The sequence below is a fragment of the Sceloporus occidentalis genome, unplaced genomic scaffold, assembly GCF_023333645.1.
Source record: "Sceloporus occidentalis isolate IW3139 unplaced genomic scaffold, rSceOcc1.0.p SCAF_57, whole genome shotgun sequence".
Lineage (NCBI taxonomy): Eukaryota > Metazoa > Chordata > Lepidosauria > Squamata > Phrynosomatidae > Sceloporus > Sceloporus occidentalis.
In genome coordinates this window covers 1,804,247-1,821,724 of record NW_028317037.1, presented here as the reverse complement: position 1 = coordinate 1,821,724, position 17,478 = coordinate 1,804,247, and the positions used below count along the sequence as shown (strand labels likewise).

General features: G+C 43.4%; 2 protein-coding genes across 2 annotated transcripts in view; one reads left to right on the top strand and one right to left on the bottom strand.

Annotated features, from left to right (window-relative positions):
- Positions 1 to 8,239, top strand: part of LOC149287682 (uncharacterized) — a 39,844-nt gene extending 31,605 nt beyond the window's left edge. Inside the window, exon 4 of the mRNA XM_089492546.1 lies at positions 7,336 to 8,239. Within this exon, the coding sequence (XP_089348672.1) occupies positions 7,336 to 8,018 (683 nt within the window). The 3' untranslated portion in view covers positions 8,019 to 8,239. The remainder of the gene's footprint in view (positions 1 to 7,335) is intronic.
- Positions 8,240 to 12,706: 4,467 nt separating this feature from the next.
- LOC149287681 (uncharacterized) lies at positions 12,707 to 15,658 on the bottom strand. Its single transcript, XM_089492545.1, has 3 exons — positions 14,245 to 15,658; positions 13,246 to 13,383; positions 12,707 to 12,727 (listed from the first exon to the last, which is right to left on the bottom strand). Exons 1-3 carry the CDS (start codon positions 15,493 to 15,495, stop codon positions 12,707 to 12,709), a joined length of 1,410 nt encoding a protein of 469 aa, XP_089348671.1. The 5' UTR covers positions 15,496 to 15,658.
- Positions 15,659 to 17,478: the final 1,820 nt, after the last annotated feature.

Sequence of the window (17,478 nt, the reverse complement as noted above, 5' to 3'; positions counted from 1 at the left end):
TCATCATCATCATCATCATCATCATTGTCCAAGAAAGGCAGACTTGTTAGCATTCAAAGCGCCACAAATACACAGAAAATGCACTTGCATATATTTAATAATAAAAAATAATGGGGGGAAAATAAAAAACAAGGCAGGGGTGTATATATTTCATAATAAAAATTAATGTAATAAAATAAAACAAGCAATAATAAAAATTAATAAAATAAAATAAAACAAGCAAGAATAAAATTAATAAAATAAAACAAGCAAGAATAAAAATTAATGAAATAAAGTAAAAACAAGCAATAATAAAAATTAATGAAATTAAATAAAACAAGCAATAATAAAAATTAATGAAATAAAATAAAAACAAGCAATAATAAAAATTAATGAAATAAAATAAAAACAAGCAATAATAAAAATTAATGAGATAAAATAAAACAAGCAATAATAAAAATTAATAAAATAAAATAAAACAAGCAATAATAAAATTAATAAAATAAAAACAAGCAATAATAAAAATTAATGAAATAAAATAAAAACAAGCAATAATAAAAATTAATGAAATAAAATAAAAACAAACAATAATAAAAATTAATGAAATTAAATAAAACAAGCAATAATAAAAATTAATGAAATAAAATAAAACAAGCAATAATAAAAATTAATGAAATAAAATAAAAACAAGCAATAATAAAAATTAATGAGATAAAATAAAAACAAGCAATAATAAAAATTAATGAAATAAAATAAAACAAGCAATAATAAAAATTAATGAAATAAAATAAAACAATCAATAATAAAAATTAAAGAAATAAAAAAGCAATAATAAAAATTAATAAAATAAAATAAAATAAAATAAGTATTTTATATTTTTAAAAATAATTTAAAAACCCCAAAAAACCAAGGCAGACCTAATGGCCACTGACTCAGCTTTCCTCCTCCTCCTCCTCCGGCCCAATTCTGCCCTGGCCTTCAGGCACCCTTCCTCCGGCTCCTTCCTCCTCCTCCTCCTGCTCCCCCCTCCTCCTCCATAGGCTGGCTGGCGTGCCTGCTGAGGCCTGGGCGGCGCGCGGTGAGGAGCCCGTCCTCTTTGGCCAGCTGGCCAGCTGGCCAATGGCATGTGCGCGGGTGGGCAAGCCTTGATGCGGTGGCGGCGGCGGCGGCGCTTCTGCCGCCGAGGAGGAGGAGGAAGGTGGAGCCGGAGGAGGAGGTGGGTTTGCACTGCCCAGCCCACCATGAAGAGGAGGAGGAGGTGGGTTTGCGCCGCAGCCAGCTGCATTAGCGGCAACGGCTATGGTCGCAGGAGGAGCGGACCCTGAACCGTGAACAAGGCCCCAAACTGGGCCGGGACCAGGAGGGCCCCCCGAAAAGCGTGATTATCACTGGGGCCACCGGGTTATGGCATCCCTAAACGGGAGGCAGTGTGGTGCAGTGGTTGGAATGTTGAGTTACAACTCTGGAAGCCATGGTCCAGTGCCCCAATCCTCCATGAAACCAGCTGAGTCCCTTGGACAAGAAGTCACACTCTCTTAGCCTCAGGGAAGGCAATGGCAAACCTCCTCTGAACAATTCTTGCCAAGGAAACCCCAGGAGAGGCTCCCCAGAAGTCAACAATGACTTGGAGCCACTCCACAAGAAACGACAAAGACTCAAAAAAGAGACAGTGTGGTTCAGTGGCTGGAGCATTGGACTGTGACCCTGGAGCCCAGGGTTTGAATGCCCTCTTTGCCACGGAAACGCAATGAGTGACCTTAGGCAAGTCACACTCTCTCAGCCTCAGAGGGAGGCACTTGGAAAACCACTTCTGGACAAATCTTGCCAAGAAAAGCCTGCAAGGGCTTTCTTTAGGGTTGCCATAAGTCAGAAACAACTTGAAAGCACAAAATGACAAATGTGAAGTAACACCACTAACACAAGGCAGCTAGGGAGAAAGAAAGAAAGAAAGAAAGAAAGAAAGAAAGAAAGAAAGAAGACGTGGGAGTTGTAGTCCTTGTTTCTGAGGGACTGGAGGGGCCTTACTGCAGGGCAGGACCCCTCCTCTTTCTGGCCCTGTGGATGCTGGGATACCAAGTCCAGGAAATACACTGTGAATCCCATTGGCAAGAGAAAATGCTACTACTGCCTTTCAGATCCAGTTTGCCCCAAATCCTTCATGAGGCCAGAAACCACTTTGTTAGGAAGCGAACACCGAATATCTCAGGAAGCTCTCTATTTCCCAAGACCCCATCCCTCCAGGGCCTCCTTCCACTCTTCCCTCAGCCTGTCTCTCTCTCCCCTGAAGGCCTCAAACTGCCAACTGCCAAGCGTTGAGGCAGAGGCAGCCATTTTGTGTTCTGGCAGCCATTTTGTGTTCCACCGACCATTTTGTGTTCTGGAAGCGCTTTTGTGTTCTGGCAGCCATTTTGTGTTCTGGCAGTGCTTTTGTGTTCCGGTGGCCGTTTTGTGCTGCTTGTGACTGTGGGGAATAATGTTCTGGAACCTTCTCTGAGGCCTCAGTTGAACAGAGGCTTCTCTTTCTCTCCTGAGGCTCCAGAGAGAGAAGGAGGCCAGGCTCCTTGGGTCAAAAGGAAGGAAGTGTGTCCCTTTGTGCCTCTGACTCTCCATTTTGGGGGGGAGGAAGGAAAGAAGGAAGGGTCCTGTGGTGTCTGAGGAAGGGTGGCAGGGACTCAGGGCCAGTGGGGAGGCTGGGCTTTGGGGGCTGGGAGAGAGAGGTGGGAAAGAGACTTTTGGGCCCTAGTTGGGGAGGGTCTCACCGGTCCTTGCCTCCCCCTTTGGGAAAGGAGACCCCCTCAGCCCCCTGGACTCACTCCTGCCACTCATTCCTAGAATGGCTGGGACTCAGAGGAGTTTCCTAGGCATTGTCACCTTCTGCCCTCCATGGCCATTGGCACTGACCTTTCCCCATTGCCTTCCCTCCCTCAGCCCTGTGGACCTCCTCCTCCTTCGCACTCAGAGCAACCCTTCTCTACGGCTGAGGAGACGGCCTCTGACCCGGGGAAGCTACGGCCATAAAGGACTGCAGAAAAGCTCTTTCTGGGGCTCCAGGAATCAGTGTTTTTGTATTGAAGGTAGGCCTTTATTCCTGGAGCTGAAAGTGGACTTTGTTTAAATGTTTCAGTCCAGGATTGTGTGGAAGGGTTGCAGCTGAGAGACTGAGCCTATGCTTTGCAGGAATAAAGTCCCAAATGCAGTCTCTAGCAGAACTGTCTTCCCAGAAGGTGGAAGTGAGATTTCCAGACCCCAGACACACAGTGCGCCAGTGAGTCCTTTGTGTGGGGACTGTGTGTGTATTGGTGTTTGCTAGAGTTTTATGAGGTATTCGTTTCACTGGGTTTATAAAATGAGTTTACATACTTCTTCACTTCCCCCAAATGAGCATAATCCAAGTTCAATGTTCAGTCATAAGCCTATACATTTATAGATTTTTGTTGTATAAGTGCAACATATTCAGCAGTGTGCATCTTTTTAAAAAAATATACAAGGAAAAGTGAAGAAATTGTCATTTTGACAATAGATCCATTCAGAAACAATGCAACCAAATGTACATGCCTCAATTTCTATGTGGCTTTAGCAAGAAGAGGGAGGAGGTGCATACTTCATGCTCCTGCTATGACTGACATAACAAAAACAGCAGTTAAGTTTAGAGAAATAGCATCATCTACAAAAATGAAATAATTATTTTGACCAGTGTCTAAATTGGGAGGGGGCCATCAGATCTCTAAGGTAATGTAGCTCTTATGCAGCCCAGGAGCTACAGCTTCTCCACCTGGGACATAAAGCAGGTCCTCCCGCTCCTCCTCTGTGAAAGAGAAGTCATGATGATACAGTGATTTTGAGTGCTGCAGAGTTTCTAGCCAAAGCAAGCCTAACCCTTGTCTCTTTTCTCAGGAACTTCATCTTGGACACTTTGTACACGGCTTTGGAGTGTCTTTTGTTGGAAGTGACCGAAGTGCAGGGCCACCAGGATCCCCCTTCCCACATGATGGCCAACACAAAGGCCAAGCAGAGGGAGCTGGGCTCCAACAGAAAGAGGCTTCAGAGGTACAACAACTCTTTGGTAAGTTGCCATCCTGACTGTTAGTTTCATCTGTCTCTGGGCCGGCTCATGAAAGCAAGCAGAGAACATACTGTCGCAGTTTGGCAGAGAGAGTCCTGGTTAATCCTCTATCACCTCATTTTTTGAGGGGGCTTTGAAAATGTCCTATTTCACTCTCCTCCTCCCACTTTACCCCTTCTCCTCAGGTCAGTTCAGTTGCTGCAAAATGTGTTCCAAGTTCAAAAGAGTGTGCAGCCCATCAACTCAAAATAGGGGAAAGGGGAGGAGGGAAGGGGGCAGGATCTTTCCCTTGCCAGGAGTCGGAGCAAAAACAAACTTCTGTACCCTTCCTCACTTGTGTGATCATTATAATTAACAACTTTGGTCATCTGGACCACCTTCTGATGTTGCTTGTCCACATGAGTCTTTCTTTCCCAATCTGTGAAATGCTGGGGGATATGGAAGAATATCTCTGGACTTAAATTGAGGGTGAGCCCAGTGGCCCTCAAGCCCAGAGTACTCCCCAAAACTGGTTTTTAAAAAGGAAATTTGCCTCTCAAATTAGGTGGGATATGGCTAAATGATTCAGTGGTGACTAAATGTACTATACATGTTGAGATAGTCAGTATCTTAATCAATCAATAATATTCCAGAAATGGCCTAATTTATATTGTTTATCATATTTTATATTATATTGAAAGAATTTAAGACAACCTGGATCTCAAAGGCTGTAGCTTTTTCTTGCTTGCAGAATTTAAAGTTTATTTCCTGGACTGATTTCTGCAGTGTTGAAATAATATTTGCAATGCACCATGTGCTTTCCTCCCCTTTTGTTTAGTCATTTTCTGGATGAGGGCTATTTTCTGTTGCAGGTGACCTTTGCGGATGTGGCAATATATTTCACTGAGGACGAATGGAAACTGTTGACGAAGAAGCAGAGACTGATGTACAGTTCTGTTATGATGGAGAATTATGAGAATGTGGCCTCTGTGGGTAAGGAACCTGAATCCATTTCCCTTCCTGTGAAGACTGAGGGCCCTTTCATAATTCACTGTCAGAGCGCTATGATTCCACTTTAGAATTATAGAATCAAATAGTTGAAATAGACCACAAGGACCATCTGGTTCAATCTTCTGCCATGCAGGAACAGACATTCAAAGCATCCCCAAGAGATGGCTATCCAGCCTCTGTTTAAAAACCTCCAAAGAAAGAGACTCCACCAAAATCTGAGGGTGTATATTCCACTGCTGAAGAGCTTTTACTCTCAGGAAGTTCCTCCTAAAGTTTAAGTGGAATCTCTTGTCCCTGTGGCTTGCATCCATTGTTCCATGTCCTTTTCTCTGGAGTAGCAGAAAGCAAGCCTGCTCCATCCAGAATATGACATCTCTTCAAATATTTGAACAGGGCTGTCATATCCACTCTTAACCTTCTCTTCTCTAAGCTAAAAATACCCAGCTCCTTAAGTCATTCCTGCGAGAGCATGGTTTCCAGACCGTTCTCCATTTTGGTTTCCCTCCTCTGGACATGCTCCAGCTTCTCAACATCTTTTTGAATTGTGGTGCCCAGAACTGGACACAGGATTATTGCAAGAGAGCCCTAACCAAAACAGAATAGAGTGGCACTATTACTTCCCTTGATCTTGACACTATACTCCTATTGATACAGCCCAGGATCACATTGGCCTTTTTAGCTGCTGCATCACACTGTTGACATATGTTCAACTTGTGCTGTACTATGATTCCTAGTTCCCTTTCACACGTAATTTAATTGTCATAACAACTTCCTGCAGAATCGTGAAATTTCTAGTTTTAGTGAGGCACTATTGTTCTCCACTTTGTAAGGTTTCTAAATATCCAATCCTAAACTGCCAATTCTGGAATGTTGTGGGACGCAAGTGCTATGCTTTTAGGGGAGTTTGGTACTTAGCTCAATAGAGTGAAATACGTTTACTGGGGCAATAGTGACCTCTGGACTCAGCCAATCTATAGCAGTTCCTGAATCAAACAGATCTTCAGTGGGATTTGAAATAGGTTTTTGTGTTTTATTTAGGGGTAAAGCAAAACACACAGACGCATATATATAAGTGTTCATGCACACACACAAGAACTAGGTAACGAAGGTGGAGTGGTGAATAGATGTAAGGCTTTGATAATGGTGATAAGTTATCTATCCAGATCTTTATTCCAACTGTTGAGGATTTGAAATAAGGAGAGGTCAGTAGTTCCCATGACAATTGGGGTTGGTGAGTGCATTGAGGTGTTTAGCCATGAAAACAAACAGAGTGTCTATCTGTAACTGGACTGACACCGAAGAACAGCAAGTCGGGGCTGATATTTATACTGAAACTGGTTTCTGCTTGGGGGCAGAAACTGTGGGTTCAGAAAGGTTTATATCACTTTAGAATATTTCCTTTGTGGGGGAAGAATGGTGTGAAACAAACTGAATGCAATGGGTGTTTGATGCAAATGCATCAGACAAAAGGCATTAGCTCACCGGCTCTCAGATTCTTGTTGGCTCTGAATTTTGATCGCGTTCACAAGCCAATGTACGCTACAATCTGAGGGTGATGAACCCAAATACAGCTCAAAAATATCATAGCAGAGTACGGACGCAAATATCCAGATATAGGCATTGGCAATGCAATGACGACTTTTCACACTTAAAAATAAGTCACAAACACAGTCGATTTCATCGAAATCCTTGGAGCTTCTCTATCTTGAGTTGCAAAATAATACAAATATTTGCAAGCTCTCCTCTCCGACTTCCATCAACTTCACCATCCCTTGTACACACAACTCTGATCCAATCCACTCCAATCCTCATGTGAGCTGCATAATGTATTGGTTGTGAGTCCTCTCCTGGTGACAAACAGCATGAAGCATCCTCTGCAGTTAGCTTGCATCATGCCTTGGGCTCTGACTCAGCATTCAGTGGCCGTCTGACAGGATATGATGCCACCTGTCAATCAAAGTATTTTTGCACATGTTTAATTGAATATTTTTTTTCAACAGTCCTTTGACTATCTTCTTCTACTGATTCCCTCAAGGCAGTTCCCATATGGTCTCTTCTTTGCTAGCTCCTAGGAGTAAGAATGCAACTGTTCAATGGATTTAGGGGCATAAGCATCAGGGTCATGATTAGGTTACTCACAGCAACTTTATTAATTTAATCTCTAAGAAGGAGGGATTAATGAGGGCTAAATCATGGAGTAACACCATCCTCTGTTAAGTCTGATTTTCAGTCTCATCTGTAATTGTCGTTCTTTACAGAAAAACATTTGAGTCATGAGAGAGTCCACACAGGAAAGAGGTCACATAAATGCCAGCATTGTGGGAAATATTTTGCTTACAAGTCAATCCTAGTCATGCATCAGAGAGTCCACACAGGAGAGAAGCCATACAAATGCCAGCATTGTGGGAAAGGTTTTTCTCAGAAGTCAATCCTAATGATACATCAGAGAGTCCACACAGGAGAGAAGCCATACAAATGCCAGCGTTGTGGGAAATGTTTTTCTTGCAAGTCACACGTAGTGTCACATCAGAGAGTCCACACAGGAGAGAAGCCATACAAATGCCAGCGTTGTGGGAAATGTTTTTCTCGGAAATCAATCCTAATGATACATCAGAGAGTCCACACAGGAGAGAAGCCATACAAATGCCAGCGTTGTGGGAAATGTTTTTCTCGGAAATCAATCCTAATGATACATCAGAGAGTCCACACAGGAGAGAAGCCATACAAATGCCACCATTGTGGGAAAGGTTTTTCTCAGAAGTCAGACCTAGTGAAACATCAGAGAGTCCACACAGGAGAGAAGCCATACAAATGCCAGCGTTGTGGGAAACGTTTTTCTTGGAAGTCAAACCTAGTGAAACATCAGAGAGTCCACACAGGAGAGAAGCCATACAAATGCCAGCATTGTGGGAAATGTTTTCCTCAGAAGTCACACCTAGTGGCACATCAGAGAGTCCACAGAGGAGAGAAGCCACACAAATCCTAACATTATATTTGTCAATAACGAATACAACAAATATATTTTCAATCCAGCAGTGCAAAGAAAAGGCCCTTGTGATCTTATTTGTAAAATTTGTCTGTCAATATGTCTCTATGTTTTCAAGTTGGATTTTGTTATGTTTAGGTTTTAATTGCCAATAGTATAGATAATTGCTTTGGGTTGTCAATTTGGCTGGGGATTGTGGGTTGTGGTATAGGTTAGGTAGATGGGAGGTTAGGATTTGTTGCAGCTGGTTAGAATAGTTATGGGAATTATAGCTTTTGCAATGTGTGGGATTTTGGCTTAAGAAAGTTGGAGGCCGGCATTAAGGGAAAGGGCTAGTTTCTGGGAATGGCAAAAGGGGGCCTTGTTACCTGTGGGGCAGAGACTGTGGGAATTGGAGGTGGGGGCTAGGTTTGGAAGAGGGTCATGTTTTTGGTTTTAGGGGTTTTAATGTATTGTTTGGATTGGAGTGGTCAGTTCTGGCTTAATCACTGAATTTCTATGTGTTCTCAATAAAGTTCTTTACTGTTTCAACACACTGGACTTTGATGCACAGAATTTCTGAATTTGCCCAAAACTGACCCTTTCTTCTCTCCTCAGTTCTCATCCCAGCCATAAGAACAGCACAGAGACACAGACACAAACATACAGGATACACAGAGAGAGCTATATTTCCAAAGCAGAGCCTTCCTTTCCTGCCTTTCCCTCCTGAGTCCAGCTCTGCACCTTGGGCTCCATTGCGGTCTCCTCAAAGGAAGAAAGGAGGGAAGGAAGGGGAGGCCACTGAACCCCGGCGCATACCTTCTTTCCCACAAAGGCCGCCAGCGGAATAAGCAGCAGCATCTAGGACCTGGCAATCCCTGCGCATGCTGAGGAGGGGCCTTTGGGACTATATGCGCCTGCACAGTCTCAGCCCCAGAAGCCATTGCTGCCCTCACAGTCTGTTCTGAGGGAGGGAGGGAAGTGGGGAGAGCCCTTGTTCATTCATAAGAATGGCTGGAGGGGAGAAGCCCCTCTTCTCCCCCCAAAGAAAGGCAGGGGTCCTGCAAGGCCTCCTCTCCCTCTTTCCTTCCCTGCCCCCTCCTTGGGGGATTCCTTGGGTCCCGGGTACTAGGGGAGTTATTATGAGAAATGAAGGCCAGTGGGACCCTTGGACAGAGGCATGGCCATGGAGGGGAGGGGGATCCAAAGGTAAAAAGGTCTTTGAGGAGCCCCCTCCCTCGTGGAAAGTGGGGCTGAGGAGAACCCCTCTCTTCTGATGCCTCATTTATGGAAGAGTTTTGTGCCAAATAGAAAGCATCGCACAGGATAGGATTCAATAGCATTTTTCTTTGGGGGGGGGGTTATCTGGAGTCCTGGGGGAGGAGGCTCTGAGGGGGGGAGAAGAGCCAAAATCCTCTTGGCCAAAGCCAAGAGGAGGGAGACGGAGGGACCTCAAAACTCTGGCAATCCCCTGTCAACCTGAGAACTAGGCTTAGAGACCCACACGATCCAGATTGGGCACCCCCTCACATACTTACCTTTTCCTTCACAACAACCCTGCAGAGGAGGACCAACAGAGAGACCCACAGCCCCAGAAACATCCCCCCCAGTTCTGGGAGCATACTGAAAGGGCTTTTGACCCCCTTGAAGAGATGTTGTTATTCTTATTCTTATTTATATTCCACCTTTTTTCAATGGAATCAAAGAGGATTACAGTAATAAAATAACATACAATTTAAGAAATACAATTAAAATTCCAAACCCCCAACCCTTCTCCCAATTATAAAAACATTAATCAACCTTTAAAAATCCTATTAAACAGCAAGAAAATTTAAAACTTTCATAACACAATACAGTAAAAAAGTTTTTTGGGGCAAGAAATGAGTCGTTTTCTGAAGGAGAGGTGGGAGGGCAGGAACGATATACATCAATAGCAATTTCCATCACACTAACGATGGCAAGGGTCAGGGTCAGGAGGAGGGGGAGGCAAGTCAATAGATCTCATCTAGTCTGGAAAGAGGTCTGTCTTAATAGCCTTCCTAAAGGCTTCCAAGGTGTTAATAGGACGGATCTCATCTGGAGGTTGTTCCAGAGTGAACCAACACCTTGGATCTTGCCCAGAAACTAATGGGCATCCAGTGGAGGGATTTAAGAACCGGTGTAATGTGGGCAGTTCTAGAAGAGCCCGTAACCAACCTGGCTGCCATATTCTGTACCAATTGAAGTTTCTGAACTTGGCACAAGGGTAGCCCCATGTAGAGTGCGTTACAGAAGTCGAGCCGAGAGGTGACCAGCGCATGTACTACTGTTTCAAGGTCTCCCTGCTCCCTGTCCCATGTCTCCGAATGATCTCACCCAGCAGCTTCATGTAAATGTTGAATAGCATTGGGGACAGAATCACGCTTTGAGGGATGCCTGACTTGAGCTCCCTCTTGGACGAAGAACTGTCCCTAAGTCACAGGAATCTGCCCGAGAGGTAGGACCTGAACCACTGGAAAACAGTGCCCCAATTCCCAACTCTCCCATATGTTCCAGAAGGATACTATGGTCAATGGTATTGAAGGCCGCTGAGAGGCCTTCAATAGCACCAGCAGGGTCAGACTTCCCCTTTTCAAAGAACTCTTGATGCTCAAACGGAGGTCACTGACTAAGGTGACCATGGCCGTCTCAACTCTGTAACCCGTCCTAAATCCAGTTTGATATGGATGTAGAAAAATCCATTTCTTCCAAGACTGCTTGGAGTTGAATGGCGACTGCCCTCTCCATTACCTTGCCTAAGAATATTAAGATCCAAACTGGCCTGTAATTGTTTCTGTCCAGAGGGTCAAGGGAAGGCTTTTTGTAGAAGTGGTTTAACCACCGCCTCTTTGAGGCAAGATGGAAGAAAGCCTTCCCTGAAAGATGCATTAGTTATATTTTTAGCAGCATCTTGATGTTATCTCCCCACTGGACGGCCAGCCAAGACGGGAAAGGATCGAGAGAGCAAGTCGCCTTTTTCATACTCCCAAGGAGCTCGTCCACATCCTCTGTACTAATGACTAAAATTGATCCAGAATAACTATGAAGACACACCCAACTAAAGGTGGTGGCAGGTTTGGGTGTGCAACGCCAGTACCCTGGTGAGAACAAACCGTGATACCCAAAAAGATCTGAAACTAGATGTAAAGTTCAAAAAAGGGGGGAAATTTAATTTAAAGGACAAAAATAAAAGTCTTCTCCTCCCCAGCTCTAAACAAAGATACTTTACAGTTCAGCTTTCTTCCAGACGACATCTCTCTGGGTCCGATGTAGTTTGTTCTCCTTACTCAATGAAGCTGGTGCAGGGTCTTTCAGCTCCTAAATTCTTCTATTTTCTATGCTAATGGTAACTGATTTGGCTAAGTGGTGTGAGAAATGCCCTTTCCGGCTGCCTGGGCCTGCTTGCCACCAAAGGACAGCTCTCTGCTAGCTCTCAGAGAAACTGCTCCAACTAAAAACCTCTAGCTACAGCACAGCCAGCTGGGAAAGGGCAAACCAAACCTAGAAATGAAGCAGGGGAAACCTACAGCTCCTCCCATAAACTAATACAAAGAACTTTTCTACACTAAAATAATCTATGGCCTGAACCAACACAAAGGAAAATGCAGGGGGAAATTCAAACAGTCCTGGCAGGACATCACACTCCCCGCTCAAAATTTCAACGAAATTTTGCAACCTTATGACCTATCCTATCCATTTATACATTAGATCAAAAGTTCTACCTAACACTGAACAAGGAAACTAAATCAGTCAAAGGTCTTTGATACTTGACCACTTTGCCTTCACTTATAGTTCTTATGGTGGCCTTTCGGATTTTCCCATCTGTGCTTGGATAAATTTCTTCTACAACTGCAGTAGGCCATTTATAGCGAGGGCTCTCTCTTTCTTTAAAAAGAACAACATCTCCGATGTTTAAATCAATTTGGGGACGTTGCCACAATTTTCTTCGTTGTAAGAGACAAAGGTATTCAGACTTCCATCTCTTCCAAAACTCTGATGCCAACGACTGAACTTGTTTCCATTGAATGGTATGAATTCCTTCTGGGACAGGAAGGCTGACATCTTTCCAGTCAGGGTTTTTAAAAGTCAAGATCATGGCTGGAGTCAAAATTTGTGCCCTTTCTGGATCTGTAGTAATAGGCACCAGCGGGCGGTTGTTGATGATGGCCACAACTTCTGCCATAAACGTAACCAAAATTTCATGTGTCAGGAACTTGCATTTTGTAAGCATTGCCTCTAGAATACGTCTACTGACACCAATCATGCGCTCCCAAGCTCCCCCCATATGGGAAGCATGAGGCACATTGAAAAACCATTGAATTTTCTCTTTGTTAGCAAAGTCCATTACAGTCTTGTCTTCTGCTAGTTTAGTTATGCAATTCAGCTCTTTAGTGGCTCCAATGAAGTTAGTGCCTCTATCAGACCTGATAGTTTTTACTGGACCCCTTATTGAAATGAATCTTTTTAGGGCATTAATAAAGGAAGAAGAGTCCATACTTTCCACAACTTCAATGTGTACTGCTCTGATCACTAAGCAAGTGAATAACACTGCCCATCTCTTGCTGTTAACTATTCCTCCTCTGGTTCTATGAGCACGTACCTCCCAGTGTCCAAAAACATCGAGACCAATGTGTGTAAATGGAGGATCCATAGAAGTACGGTCTTCTGGAAGTTCAGCCATAAGCTGGCTCTCACACTTTCTGCGAAGTTTTCTACATGTCACACATTGAAAAATAACTTTGTTGACCAATTTTCTGCAATTAATAATCCACAAGCCAGCATTTCTGACACTTGCTTCAGTCAGGGTTCGCCCTTGATGATGTATTCTTTCATGGTAGTGTCTGACTACTAAAAGGGCTACATGGCTATTTGCAGGCAGAATAATAGGATTTTTTAAGCTGTTCTTGATTTTAGCTCTTTGAAGTCTACCTCCAACACGTAGAAGACCTCTGGTATCCATAACTGGACATAGATCTTTAAGGATACTATGTCTAGGTAGATATTGTTGCTTTTCTATGCATCTGAATTCTTCCTCGAATTCAGATCTCTGTGTAGATCTGTAGATCAGGGTTTCTGCTTTAACCATATCTATGGTTGTTAAAGCTGCTTTGTCCCTGAAAGTTGCAAAATGGATGAGTCTAGCAAGAGCTCGCTGAAGACTCAGCCACTGAGAAAACTTTGTAAATTTTCTGGCATCTAAATGAGGCAACCTTATACTGCTTGTATTCACCAAGTTTATTTTGCAGCTGCTGATCTCTGGCAGACACTCAGGTAACTCAGAGAATGTTTCGGTTTTACCTTTGTTGTGATCAGGAACATCTAACTCCATCAGGAATTTTGGACCGGTCAGCCAAGTGGAAGACTGTACCTTTTGGGCTGAAGCTCCTCTTGTAGCAATATCAGCTGGATTTAGTTCAGAAGGAACATATTTCCATTGACTTTGTTGAGTACAAGAAAGAATTTTATTTACTCTGTTGGTTATGTACATTTTAAACCTCTTTGTAGTGTTTGTAAGGTATCCTAATACAACCATACTGTCAGTGTATAGTAATACTTTGTGGAATTTTGTTTCTACTTCCACACAAATGGTTTGAAGAAGTTGGGTAGCTAGCAAAGCAGCACACAACTCTAATCTGGGTATTGTTTGTTTGGGTGCTACCTTTGCTTTGGCCATAATAAATCCTGTATGCGTCTCGGTGTTATTTTTAGCTCTCAGATATGCTACTGCGGCAATTGCTATTTCAGAGGCATCACAAAAAATGTGTAGCTCATAAACGGTATTTGGTCCAGGTTCTACAGGAACATACTGTCTGGGCACAGTAAGGTGTTCAATGTTTTTGATCTGAGACGCCCAGGCCTTCCATGCTAAATCCAGGGCTGGGGGAAGATTTTCATCCCAGTCTTTAACTTGATTTATTATCTCTCTAAAGATGTTTCTGGCCACTATAAGCACTGGTGCTACGATACCCAAGGGGTCATAAACACTATTGATCGAAGAGAGTACTTTTCTCTTTGTAGTCTGAAGTTCAAGTTTGGGAACTCTGATTGAGAGTCTATCAGTGAAGACATTCCACAGAATACCAAGGCTACTCTGTGTACGCTTGTCTTCAAAGATTGTTGTGACATCCTTTTCGACAAGCTCTTCTTTAGGAAAAGTCTCTAAAACTTCTCTGCTATTAGAGACTACTTTATGAAGCTTTATCTTAGCCAAGCTTAGCACAGACTGTACCTCTTTAACAATTCGGCTGGCTTCTTGTGCTGAGTCGAAGGAAATCAGTAAGTCATCTACATAAAAGTTCGTGTTGATTGCACGATAAGCCTCTATACTACACTGATCTTTATATGTCTCTGCAGTCCTTTTTAGACAGTAATTGGCTACCGCTGGGCTGGGAGTATTCCCGAAAACATGTACTCTCATACGGAACTCAGTGATATCTTCCAAGGTTTCCGTGTTCTGGAACCACAGGAACTTTAGGAAGCGGCGATGTTCTGGCTTAACCAAGAAAGCATAGAACATTTTGTGTATGTCTGCTGTCACAGCTATTTTCCTTTCTCTAAACTTTAGAAGTGCTCCTAGTAAACTGTTAAGCAAGTCTGGTCCTTTAAGAAGAACATCATTAAGTGAGATGTTTTGTACCTTTGCACTTGAGTCGAAAACTATTCTCACCTTTTCTGGCTTTTGTGGGTGAGTTACCTTATGGTATGGCAAGAACCAATGCTCTTGGGGTTTACTGCACAAAGGAACTCTTTCAGCATAGTTGCTTGTAAACAGATCTTCAATGAACTGTACAATTTGTTCCTTCAAAGTGGGATCTTTGAGCATTCTATTTCTCAAAGCAAAAAGCATTTTTTCTGCAAGATGACGGTTGTTAGGCAAAATTGGTCGGTCTTCTCTAAAGGGAAGAGGTGCCATCCAGCTCCCTTCACTATCTTGGACTGTCTCTAAATTTATTATGTCCAGGAACTTTCTTTCCTCACGGGAAAAGGCTATGTCTTCATCTCTTGCTGAAGTTTCAAAAATGGAGCCGTAGTCTGGGATAATACCAAGGCAACACACCTTAATGTGGCTTAAGCAACTTTGTAGTTGTGTGGGTCGTGAATTTGGAAATTGGCTATTTCCTGTAAGATTTAACGCTGCTGGCGGGCTCTTGCTATGGACGCACACAGGTCCAATAACTGTCCATCCAAGTGGCAGTTTTTGTGCTATTGGTGCACCTGGAGGTCCACTTATTTGTTTCAAGACCTGGAACAGCTCTGGGCAATCTGAGCCTATCAGTAGGGAAATTTCAGCATCTTTGTCCAATGCAGGAATTTCTTTTGCTATAGCTTTTAGGTGTGCATGGCTTTCAGCTACAGCCTTGGTTGCTATTTGGTTCTTGTTCCTAGGGATAGAAGAGCACTCTATTAAAGGAGGCAGTTTAATGTACCTTTTGCCATTGCAAGGCGAAATCATGAACTCCGTTGCCACTCTACCCTGCATTTGTTGCTGTCCAGTGCAGGTAGATATGGTATATTCAAGAATCTTGGCTTTGACCGCAAAGGTACTGAAGAACTCTGGTGTGGCCAAGGATGCGTCACTCTGTGAGTCTAGGGCAATATAAAGTCTTTTTCTAAAGTGAGGTTTGTCTTCTGGGAAAACTTCAGCTAGACAAATGGGATGGCATATCCTAATCTGCGTTGAGTCCTGGCATAGCTTTGTACATGCCACAACTGACTCTGCTTCTGAAGTAGGTTTAGCTGCCTTTTCTGAAGCCTCACTTTTAGGACCCTCTGATTTCTTCTTAAGTTTAGGTGACACTGAAGGTGATTTGAAATGGTGCATTGCTGAGCAATGACGCGGGCTACCGCATTCAGCACATTTTACTTCTATTTTGCAGTTTCTAGCAAAGTGAACCTTTGAACCACAGCATCGAAAGCAGACCTTTGCTTTAGCTGCTATCTCCAGCCTTTCGTTATAAGGCCTTTTTGAGAACTCTTTACAATCTGCAAGGCTATGTGGTTTATTATGAATGGGACATGGAATTTCTTTAGTCTCTTGTGTTTTATTCGACTTAAACTGAGTGACCTCAGTGCATTTAACTACAACTGTGGCCTTCCCCATTTCCTTGATAGGAATTTTGTCTTCCTTTACAGTCTTCTCTGAGCGCATGTTTTGGTAAAGGGTTGGGAACCCAGTCTGCGGGTCATTCCTTTCCTTTGCAGCTCTTGTCACAAAGTTCACAAGGTAACTGAAGGGTGGGTAGCATTGCATGTTGAGTTCCTTATAAGAAAACACCTCTCTTCCCCACCTCTCCTGGAGCTGAAAGGGTAGTTTTTGGAGCACCTGTCGCTGTGTGATGTATTGATCTAAACAGGCTAGACCAGGTAACTCTGGATTACATTTCGCAGACTGAAGTTCAACTAAAAGATCACTTAAGTCCCAAAGTTGACGGTAGTCCTTTGACTTGAGGATTGGGAACTTATAAAGCCGATTTAGTAACGATGCTTCTATTTCTGTTGATGCACCATATCGCTCTTCTAATCTATTCCACGCTGTCTGCAACGCCTTAACTGGATCTGACACGTAGGCCGCGTAGATTCTCTGGACCTGAAGGGATGAGTTGGGGCCCAACCATGCCATGAGTAAGGTGAGCTCCTCATCTGCTTGCAGTTTCAAATCTCTAATGGCTCTCTGAAAAATTACCTTCCATAAGATAAAGTCTTCAGGAAGGTCTGAGAATTTCTGGACTCCCTTGTCTCTAAGGTCCTTCCTGGGAGTTTTAAGCATGAATGGTGAACAAGACTCCATGAAGGTGGGAATCATCTCTGCAGGCTGGAAGAAGTGTGGACTCCCTTTAGTTGGCAAATCAGCTTGACTGGCAGGCAAGTCCGTAGATTCTCTAGGCCTGTAAGTCTTGGGGGCTTCAGCAGCCGGGGCTTGCTGAAAGGCCACACTAGCATGGCTGGGAATTTGGCTCCCCGCCATGGGCTTCTGGTCTCAAAAGGGTTCATTGAGTGCCATATTTATAGGTAGACAGTCACGATGGATGATCTTTTCTTTGTAGACAGAATTTTCTGTAGGCTGAGGCCATGGAACGGCAAGCAATTGTGTCTTGCTAGCATCTAAGTTAGGAGGTGACTTGACCACAGGGTCTTGTGGGGAGCTCTCATCCACAAGGAACAAGGTAGATATCCTGTCTCTAGGCTCCTGTGTAGGAAGCAACCTCACATTTTCTTCACTGAGATCATCCTGGAAGCTCTTGGCTAAAATCCTGGCCTTTATGGACAGTTTTGAAGCCTCCTTAGCCTTGAGAAGAAGTTTCTTTTCATTTTGAATAGCAAGTTTTTGCCTTTCCTGTTCTGCTTTGAGGGCAGCTTCTTGCTCTTCTCAATCAACCTCTTGATGAAAAAGGGTCAGTTCTTTACTGGCCATTGCTGCCTCTGCTTCGGCATGCAATATTTCAGCCTTTAATTTCATCCTTTC